The sequence below is a fragment of the Triplophysa rosa genome, linkage group LG9, assembly GCF_024868665.1.
Source record: "Triplophysa rosa linkage group LG9, Trosa_1v2, whole genome shotgun sequence".
Classification (NCBI taxonomy): Eukaryota; Metazoa; Chordata; class Actinopteri; order Cypriniformes; family Nemacheilidae; genus Triplophysa; species Triplophysa rosa.
In genome coordinates, this window is record NC_079898.1 from 23,954,709 (window position 1) to 23,966,064 (window position 11,356).

The window sequence follows — 11,356 nt, forward strand, 5'->3', positions numbered from 1 at the left end:
GCAGGGGCTTAATGTTAAAAAGAACGAGATCCTCTGGCCTAGAGGTTATCGGAAAAAATGGCTTGGGTCATTGCGCCACCTGCTGGTAAATACACAGTACCACGTGACAGGTAGGCCACAGCGCCATCGGTTGGAAAGTCTCAACAGCCAGTTCTTTAAAGTTAATGCAAAGACGTACTTAATTTAATTTTTACCTATACACCAACTTTCTACTCCTCTAACGCTGCTTTCTGAGTAAAAAAGTGTCCCAATCGACCTGAATTCACACTATATTAAATAAATGCCTGTTTAAATGTCAGTTTCAGCGACTATCTCCATATCTGTTTAGGCCAACTTACATGAACACGAACATGTCTACAGCATGAAAATGAAAGCATCAAGTATGAGGTGTTCCTGACAAATAGAAGTCCTCTGTTTTTAACACGCTAACGTTACCTTTCGCGTCTTCTGGTAACGAGGTCTTCCATTCAGTGTGCGTCGCGTGAGCTTTGCCGTTTCCTCCACATTAGGGTTGCCAGATCTGCGTAACAAAACCGACACAGTCAGCAACCTGTCAAAACGACCCCAGTCCAAATACCAAAACTGAAAACATGTCAACCCCGATTCTAAAATACACATTAAAGTCACTTTTATGCATTACACACAATTTCTTATTGAAAATCACTAAATGTAAATTATTTACTTTCTAGTTTTCTATTTTTATTCAGCTTTTAAATCAGAGTGAAATTCTATACTAGATTGTTTATTCAGTTGACTTGAATAAATAAAACCATCTGGCATTTCACAACAGTGATAAAACATCAAATTTAATCTTGATGAGATATTGCACCCATTCAAACCATCTGATGTCTGGCGCATCCTCTATATCTTTATGTATATCTTCCACATCTCATTTCCTCTCCCACATCCTGTGACTGGCAGAGGTAAACTTACCCGACCCTGAAGGTGATGTATAGAGTCCGACTTCACATTATAACAACCAGCGATGAGGGTTCGACATCCTGATGCTATCTGACGCCATGTCTTCTCATCCACAACAAACCTTTGATGGCCTTGACACGAAAACACATGCACTCTATTGCTCCTGTTTTATTCTGCTGCAATTATGTTCTTTTAATTGCATTTGTCACTGCACACACAACACAGCACGTTGTGGTACTGAAGAATAGATCGAATACCATGGTACTTTGTCCCAAAATATGTATGTCTCAAATACAACAATGTATCTATACTTGCTGCTATTTGGGGCTCTTTTAATGGGAATTGTGATTATTAATTGATCATATGCAATATTTTACATTTTTATGTGTTCCGTAATGCCACTCAATGTCCGACAGAGGTCGCGAGTAGCTCATTCTTGAAACAACTAGCGTTTAAACGATTTCAATTGTGTGTGAATTTCCCTCATTTCTATGATAAAATGTACATCGTTAAAGTTTAAGAGATATATTAGAATTAAGGTACATGTTTTTTTCCTCAAATGTCCAAGAAAGAGCATTACGCCACGTCTCAAGGAAAGCCTGTCCGACGATGATCCTTAGCTCATAAATATTACCTCAAACTAACTTTTATGGCTTCGAGCATCCAGTCGCGTCAATTTTATTAATATTCACGAGCCAGACCTCCAGGATTGGTAATTCACCGACTGCCCTCATAACGCTGTTCAGCCAATCGCTCAGCACCGGGCGGGCTGACTTTATATCAAGGAGACGGAGTGGGCGGAGTTTGTTCTTTCTCCGCCCCACGCAGGTAATGTAAACTCGAGGCTCACGCGCTGCGACCACCAATACAACCGTTCATTCTCAAGAAGCAAGTCGCACAGTTAACTTACAGTTAAGCGCGTTACTTTGATTATTTTCACGTCTCTCTGGATATGTCCAAACAAGTCGTCTGATAATGTTGGGGAGAAAAGTACCTGGACCGAGTGGAATGGACCGGGGCAGGATAGGAGAGAGACTACATGCAGCCCTAGCCGGACTGCAGGAGCTTCATCTCCTCCGGGACAAACAGAGTAGTAGGGTGCAGTGGGCTCTGACCCTAAACCGAGAAGAGTCCGACAAATCCAAACAAGATAGTGTGAGCACAGAGGAGCTGAGATTAGAGGCAACACTTAATCTACTCAAACAACAACTGGTAAGACTTTTAAATACGTACAAGAATATAGAATTCATATAAAAGTAGTTTTCATTTTTCTTTTTAGTATGTTTATATTCTTTTTTTTATTTAAACGTGCATTTGTATGTCTGTTTCAATGCTTTGGCTATGTAAAGACTTTTTTTTTACTTAAATCTGTTCAAAGATTGAAGGATTTCTTTAAAGGGATACTTCACCAAAAAATGAAAATTCTGTCATAATTTACCAGACAGATTTCTCCCCCCATTGACTACCATGGTAGGAAAAAATACAATGGTCGTCAAAAGTGCCCCAGAACTGTTTGCTGTCCTACATTCTTCAAAGTGTCTTCTTTTGTGTTCAACAGAACAAACAAAAAATTTAAAAAGTATTTTTTCCTACTATGGTAGTCAATGGTCAATATAATCTGTCTGGTTATAAGCATTCTTCCAAATATCTTTCTCTGTGTTCATCAGAACAAAGAAATGTATACAGATTTGGAACAACTAGAGTGTTTTTTTTTTTTCCGGGTGAAGTATCCCTTTAAGTACGAAAAGTTGAATTCAATCAGATGGTTCTGTGATGTAGTTCTTCTATTTAGTGGCTTTACCATCATCAGATGTGAATCCAGAGCTCGTACTGTTTTCAGCATTCATTGGTGTATTTTACGCATGGGTTGTCAGTGCCCTTGAAGAGAGAATCCAGTGCTGAATCAGAGAGGCTCAGCTGGGGGTCATAGTGAGGGGTCATAAATCAAAAGCTCCTGGGGGGGCACGGCCTGTTTCTGATGATTAACCCAATTTAATGAGAATAACAAGAGAGGAACTGTGGCCCGGTCGGCGACACAGATTTGACCCTGCAGCCGTTTGAACCTTCTGGACTTTTGTTGAACCCTTTTTGTCCTCGATGGTCAAAATAACTGAGATGTTCTTGCATTAAGATGAGAGACCTATCAAATGGGTGAAATTAAGAAATCACACATGACATCTTTGTTTTCAAAGGACAGGGTAGTGCAATGTACAGCAACAGCTTTGCAAATGGAGATGTAGGTTTGCACTAGAATTCATAGAGTCATAAAAACAGGACTGCAAAAGAAGTATGTTTCATTTTTTGTCTATCTTTGTTATACAGTATTTCACAGATGTGCCCATTTAATTTGCAAAGCTGGTTTACAGTCACACATTTCCTCTTGTCCCTATACATTTGGTTTACACAATAATTTGAGTTCCTCTGCAGGAGAGAGATTAGTAACCTTACAGCACTTCCCCCACGCTACCCTTTATCCTTGTCTAGTTAATAGTCAACCACTTCCCTCTTTATTCGCTTCCTCTCTTTGCCTTCTCTCCTCTTGTCTGTGTCGTATAACTGCAGGAGTCATATCAGCTGGTAAATGTCTAGACCAGGGCAGTCCAGTTTTTCATGTTTTATGGTTCAATTGGATTGAGTTGGAGCAAAGCCCAACCGAGCTCGGAGCAAGTTAGTTGTAAACGTACAATGTTATGCTTACAAATCTATTAGAAGGATTGAAAATTCTGACAGTTGAGCTGCAGTAGCCCATGAGTTAACGCTGTTTATCCAGTCCTGTGTCTTCACTGCGTTCTCAATTGACTGTTTTGTTTGAAAAGCTGCTATCACAAGTGCATCTTCGTGGACTTGTGAAGGTTGCATTTTCTTGACGAAAATTAGCACTGCACTGTCAGTGTGCACACTTTAAGAGTCTGCACGTGTGTTTTGTAAACGCTTTCCAAACGTTGGATTAGATACCTTGTTTGTAATATTACGTAACATGCGGGTGATGTATTTGGTGAAGTTAGTATGTGTGCATGTTGCATGCTAACAAGTTCTGCGTGTTTTACCTGCAGTCACGTCTGCGTAAACAAGATGTGGGATTGAAGACGCACTTGCAGCAGCTGGATCAACAAATCAGCGAGTTGAAACTGGACGTATGCAAAGCCTCCACGGAGCACCTGGAGAGCGACAGCAGACCCAGCTCAGGTGAGTAAACGCACACCTTCACATATCACATACTTCTTCAATGAGATGTTTGGTATTTCTTTAATACAATCCACAAAAATTGAATGTTTACAGTATCTAACAGTGTCCGTTTTTACCTTTAGGGTTCTTTGAGCTCAGTGATGGGGGTTCAGGGTCACTGTCCAACTCTTGCACCTCCGTTTACAGCGAGAGTCTCTCCTGTTCTTCTCAAAACAATCTGCTTCCCCTCCTCTCCGCTTCATATTCTTCACCTGGCCGTAATGCTTCTGGACCGACCAGCGTGTCCCGTTGTTGTTCTGCTGACGAAAGCATGGCCCAGACCGACGTTCCGAGATCGCTGGGAGTGAAACTAGGTAGCGGGTGCATACGATTGCCTCCAGGGAAACCACAAAGAGCAAGGCAAAGACCCGTTTCCACAGGTGGGCCTAAAAATGAGAAAGGACTTGTTGTAGACACTACAGTCTGAGTGAACTTCTGAAATTTTTTCTGTGTCTGCAGGTGATCTTGACCGCGTCATCACATCTGGAATCGGCACCTTCAGATCTACTGACGTGAAGACCTCCACAATCTGCGGGAGCCTTCACAACCCCTCGGTAGACGTCAAATACCAAAGTAACCTAGTGTCGAGCAGCGGGACAGAGGTGTACTGTTACCCCAGCCCACTTCACGCTGTGGCCTTACAAAGTCCCATCTTCAGTATCACGGGTGATCAGGGATGTCAGGTCGTGTCTGAAGCACAGGATGAAAACCTTGGAGATGGACTTGAAGACGTAACCCAGAACCCTAACCAGGGGTCCACAAACTCCCAGTGTGCTGGATACATCAACAAGCTACTGCAGCGAAGCTCAAGTAAGATAAGCCTGTTAAACGAAATAAGAGGTGACCCCCATACTGCTATTAAAAGTAGTGAGGAGCAAAGACCCAGATCTCAAGAAATGAACAATGGACATCCTCAACTTCGGGGGTCTCTTCAACAGCTAACGTTGCCGTTAGCAAATACACAAGACATTGAAAAGACATCTTCAGCACTAAACGGCAATCAGCAGAAGATAAATATGGAGTCCAGTTTAGATTTAGTGAAGGTCCAGCCGTTGTACCGTGACACACACCAGGCACCTCTCAAAGACCTCCAACAGAATTACATTCCTCTAAATAATGCCATAGTAAAAACTAGCGCCGAGTCTGACCCTCGTCTCTCAGATAAGGGTAGCAGACATTCGTTTGAGTCATCATCTGTCTCAAAGTCACTTGAGAGACAATCAAGTTTTACTCTTAGAAAGGAGGAACAAAGAAGTTTTGATCTTACACCTCATTCAGAAGAGTTCGTCCATGCAGAGTTCGTACCCGCGGGGTCTCAAAGGATGAAGGTGCGTCAGGCAGACAAGAAAACAAAATCGGTCAAACTGAGAAAAAAGAGCACAGAGAAACCTTCAACAAAGAAGCAGCAGCAAAAACACTTGTGCACCAAGACCCGAGCGGACATGAAGCAGTCCGGTTTGTGCAAAGGTAAAGTGACCAATCTGGAAGAGTCCCACATGTACTCCAGCTCAGACGGCAGTCGTAATGGACTGTTCAACATGCACTGCGTCCAAAACAAGTCTCACCAAACATCCAAACCCATCAAATCTCATAAACCCCACTACCCTGAACTTGTGCACATTCCTCAAGATCAGTCCAGAAAGAAACAGAGTTCCCGAAAGTGGCCTTCGGCATCCGAAATTCAGCTACCCACAACTCTCAACGCCCCGAGATCCAAAGAGATGCCAGCCTCACGTAAGACAGGCATGATGAGGAGTCTCAGCGCAAGGCCTCGCTCAGGTCAGTGGGGCTGTGCTCCACGACCCCTCTGTCAATCTCTCTCCACCTCTTCTTACCTCAGTTACTTGGAATCTAGATATCCAGCCGCTCCTAAATCTGGCCGCTACCCTCCTCGGTGTGAATCGGAGTTTTCGGAATACTCGGCGGAGTGCGCATCGCTCTTTCACTCAACTATTGCGGCAAGCAGCGATGGGGAGATGAGCGACTACACCACAAATCGTTTTGGAGACAGCGAGTCCAGCCAGGGCTCTCAGACGGCGTCGGACTCTGACAGCAGCCTCTCGCTGGATGAGGAGGACCTGTTGGAGGAAGAAGAGGAAGGTGAAGTTGGTCTAGTTTGGGCTCAGGCTACAATGGGACCTACGGCTGCGGGCATTTCTATGCAGCAGCGACAACGTTCGGATTCGGCGGCGTGCCGTATTAAAGCGTCCAGAGCACTAAAGAAGAAGATCCGGCGCTTTCAGCCAGCATCACTTAAGGTGATGACTCTAGTGTAGTTTCACACGTAATGATGCCTTTCTATTTGTAACATAGCTAGCCTTAAAAACTTGGGACTCACATGGAGCCTTTGCAAACGTATCTGATACAAAAGATACGTGAACTCGGAAAGCTTTACTTTGTTATGCTCATGTTCACTGTCTAAATGTCAGAAGACTTGAGAAATTTAGAAAACTTCTTAACAACCTGGATCCAATGTCTTGTATTGATGTACACTGTAAATAGGGTCTTTGTATATCTTTAAATATAAAAAAACCTCTTCCAAAATTGCTGTGTAAATACAACAAATTAATTTTGACAGTTTGTGAAATAAAATAATACTTAAAAAAACAATAAAATGTTGCTTTTCACATTTGTTCCAGCGATGCATCTTATTTTTCTCTCAAAATAAAAAAATTTAATACAAAGTCAATGGTTTCCCTGTGTCTGTTTAGGCTTTTAATCCATGCGAGATAAGGCTTGTATACACCAGATAAGAAGCTGTAGTTTAAAATTAATCTGGAAGTGATTTGGAGTTATCTGGTCTTTCAAGTGATAGTTCAACCAAAAAGGTTACCCTCGTGTCATTTCAAACCTGTATGGTTTTCTTTCTTCTGTAAATCACAAAAGAAGATATATGAATAATGTTGGTAACCGAACAACAGCGGTACCTGTTGACTTGCATTGGATTTGTCTCCATACAATAAAAGTGAACGGGGAATCCGCTGTTGTTTACCAACATTATTAAAAAAAAAAGTGTGTGTTCTGCAGAAGAAAGAAAGTCATACAGGTTTGAAATAACATGAGTGTGAGTAATTGATGACAGAATTTTCATTTCTGGGTGAACTATGTCTATAGGATATAATAAAAACTGCTTTAACAACAGGCAATGAAAGATGAGCATTAGAGAAAAGAGATGATGGACAGCGAGTGAATTTAAAGAGCAGACAGATCGTTTAACTTCATTCATTTACTCTGCCTTTGAATCTTAAAATTCCTGTAGTGTCACAGTGGTTGGAATGGGGTCTAGGCTTGAATACGCTCGCACAGGTGAACACCAGATGGTCCTTGACCCCCTGGATGTGTTTTATCTTCGCTATGGTTGAAAGGAGATTAACTCATGATTTTCATCACCTTTTACTTACAATTTACCACACTTCATGGTCTTATCACTATAGAAACATCCACACAGTCTTTTAACACATCGTATATTTTGTAAAGTATTGTTTTTTGCATGTAGCCCTAGGGTAGCTTTAGGAATTTCATTTGTATAGAACCAAAGTGTAAACCTTGTGGTTACTGAAACCTTTATCGCAAGCATTGGTATTTTTATGTGGAATTGCAAATCTAGTTGTTTTTAAGTCAGGGTTCTTACTAGAGTAGGTGTGCACACTTGCTTGTATTTTTCACATATTGCTGAAAGCTATCCATGTGTTCTCATTATCTTGTGACCGTTAGTTTGTTTACCTACAGGTATGAGCTCCTGTGGCTTCGTTGGATAGAAAAGTTTCATTCTGACATGTACTAAAAGATCTGGACGAATACAGTAGACCATCTTGGTTTTTCTCACGTATACAGTTTTTTTTAAAACCAAGGATTTGGACATATACGACTCATCTTGCATACTTATTTTTGCATACTACATAGTATAGATGTAAGGCATTTCTGACATATGACTTAAGCTGCTACATTCTGCAAGACCGGGGCCCGTGAGGAGCAAATTTGTGGCACCTGCAAGCAAAAATGTAATTTTGAGATCAATACTAATGTCCTCTCAATACATTAATGCCATAAACTTACAATTACACTAGCTGCATCTGTGACCAAGAGCATCAAGCAAATGACAAGATTAGAGAGAAAGTGAGGCCGGCTTTCTTTGACGTCGGGTCAAGGCCAGCAAGCTTGACCTTGTGTTTGCATTCAACTTCACAGTTCAGCCAGCTGTCCAGCTGGATCAAGTCACACCCGGATCCTTCGCAATACAATGCAGCAAGTCAACAGGTTCAACACACGGGTCAGGATCACACACTCCCAGCTTCTTTTCTTGTTTGGCATATAGCTTTGACCTTTCAGCAGTAATTTTACTCTGAATTAACAACATTGTATTGACTACCAGAGGTAAGGTTTATTAAAGCAATTAGGATTTAACACAAGTAAAGTTGTTACACTCTAATAAATCATTTTAAAGTATTACTGTTTATGCAAAAAACCTTTAATCAATGCTTCCTTTTGTGTATACATGTTTTAAATGTTTATGTTGCACCGATTTACTTTTCCTATTTAGTTCAACTCTTTAGTACTCACGAAAAATGCAAGCAAAATAATATAAACTTTTTTCAGTATACACAATATATAAACTTTCAGACTCAACACACCCCCAAAATATAGCCTCTCAAAGCTGTTAAAACTAGTGGAATTCACTCACTAAAACTCGCAAAGATGCAGAGGAGAACCAATACACACCAGGAAGACATATTTCATTTGGGAATTTTCAGAGAGAAAGACAAAATTAGGACATGCATACAATAAAAACAAAGCTAACGTAAGTTTACGAGCAGATCAGAGGTTTATTCACATGAGGGATATTACTCTGCAGGACCGTTGCTTATTCGGGATTTCATTATGTCTCAAGACAACACCCAATGGGAGCCATCGCCCTCCACTGACCTGGACAAGCTTTGAAAGATTTATCCACATGGATGATTCAAAGGTTTGATCATGCAAAATGATTCCTCAGAGGTGACTTTCGTACTCATCTTTACATCCACTTTATGTATTTGCGCCAAACTCTAAACAGATCAAACAAAAGTTGATGGTTTCAGAGATGTTTCATGTTGAATAACACGTCACATTGTGTAAGCAAGAAATAACAAAGCATAATACACAGCCCATTAAAACAATATTAGAGATGCATCGATATATCGGCCAATAATCTAAAGCGATTTTTCACACTATTGGCTGTCGGCTGATTAAAAAACAGCCAGTGTTTAGGGCCGATTTGTCCTGTCAATCAAAAGACGATATGAAAATGCAATGCATTTGCGCTCTGTGTAGGGTATATAAAATGTTTAGAAACACTGATGTTCTATGAATTAATAACATTCAGAAAGTTAAGAAATATAAATTTAACATTTAGAATTTAGTTAATTCACGTTAATGTAACCACTAAACTATTGTTATTGGCAGATTTTACATTTACACTTATGCATTTGGCAGACACTTTTATCCAAAGCGACTTACATTGCATTCTATTATACATTTGTATCTGAGTATGTGCAATCCCCGAGATCGAACCCATGACCTTGGCGTTGCTAGCACCATGCTCTAACCACTGAGCTACAGGAAAGCGATTTTTAATAGATAATCGGCATTTGAGCGGTGGAGAAATTTAGTATCGATGCATCTCTCTATAATAAAAAAACATATTTGATTCTTTAAAGTTAAATTGCCAGTGGATTCACCAGGGCAAAGTGCTGATGAGTTTGGTTTAAAAGTGCGCTGGTAAGTTTTGTCAATGTCACATCTCTAATACAATGTTACCGTGACAGACCAGAAAAACAGGGTTTTTCAGGGGGGATGAGGGATAGAAAGAGAGAATCCACAGTGGAACAGTGACCATCCAACAGACAGGTAATTAAAACCAGGATGAAAAGGGGGGGAATCACGGGGGGTTCGCTGCTTTCTTTTAGTGATGAGGTAATCCCTATTCCAAACACATGGCTGCCCACTGTCATCTGTGTCACAATTCACCGAGTTTCCCCTGTTCAACAGATGTCCCCTCTAGCAATGCTACAAGTCTCTCTTTGCCTCTTTCATTCCCTGTAATTTCTGCATGAAACCCAGCTATTGTTGTATTACCGCGAAGCTTAACAAGAAGACATTTTCATACAGGAATTCATAGAAATCTGCGTTGATGCGTGTCGAGAGAGGGGGTTGTGATACGTGTTGACAAGCAGAGGCTGAAAGACGTCATTACCACCACGATGAGAAAAGCTTGAGGTGATCTCTCTAAAAACCACCGAACACACACATGCAGGAACTGCTCGATCTATTGTGTTATGTTTGTGACGATAAAACACTTTGTGAATGAAAACAAGACCCCATATAAACGTAAACTTTAAAAATAAGACGCATACGCATACAGCCACAGACAAAATTAAGAGACCATTCCAATGTCCAGCATTTTCAGATGTATTGTGGTCATTCCAGTCCAGTGTTCACCTCAGGAGTGACATAAAGTCATCCAACAGCAATGTGAAAGACTGACAGCTTGACAAGACACATGAAAACTGTGATACAAATGAAGGTTATCACATTAAAAAATAATTGTTGAACTTTTCCTAAATACATGTACAGATATTACTGTTGTATTGCTTAAAAGTGAATATGAACTTTTATTTACAGTATTTGAGGTGTGAAAAAATACAGAACATCTTTTCTGTTACTTTCACCTGTTTCTCCCGTTTTAATTTTCTGCAAATAAATTCAAATAAAAGGTTTATATTTATTTGAAATTTGGCAGAAATATTGTTAGTAGTTCACAGAATGAAACAAAAATGATCGATTTACCTAAAACATGCATATAATAGTAAATTTAGAAAATCTGAAAAAAAATTCAGATGGTTGCTGTATATATTTCCCGCATTTAACAGTAATAGTAAAAGTCATGAAAACTAAGAAGACCAATAGAAATTAAAACATGATGTAGTTAGACAAATGACAAGCAAATCTTTAAAATATTTTTGCTTTCTCAAAAGTAGTGACTCATCAAGACAAAATTCATGAGGTGCATTTTGGGATGCATTTTTGAGGGGGTTCCCATGTACTTGTGTACTTGTAATGAATAATAAAATAATGAAAATAATTTCAATTATTGAACGTTTTCATTATTTAAAAGTGTCTAAAAAGGTTTTAAAATCACATGAAACAAATGTAGTCAAATGTGTCCAAACTC

At 40.1% G+C, this 11,356-nt stretch overlaps 1 protein-coding gene across 1 annotated transcript; it reads left to right on the top strand.

Annotated features, from left to right (window-relative positions):
- The first annotated feature begins 1,775 nt into the window (after positions 1 to 1,775).
- On the top strand, positions 1,776 to 6,779 carry dact2 (dishevelled-binding antagonist of beta-catenin 2). The gene is made up of 4 exons (XM_057342284.1): positions 1,776 to 2,133; positions 3,975 to 4,107; positions 4,230 to 4,526; positions 4,606 to 6,779. The coding sequence occupies exons 1-4, from the start codon at positions 1,897 to 1,899 to the stop codon at positions 6,420 to 6,422; spliced, it is 2,484 nt and encodes an 827-aa protein (XP_057198267.1). The 5' UTR covers positions 1,776 to 1,896; the 3' UTR covers positions 6,423 to 6,779.
- The last annotated feature ends 4,577 nt before the right edge of the window (positions 6,780 to 11,356 follow it).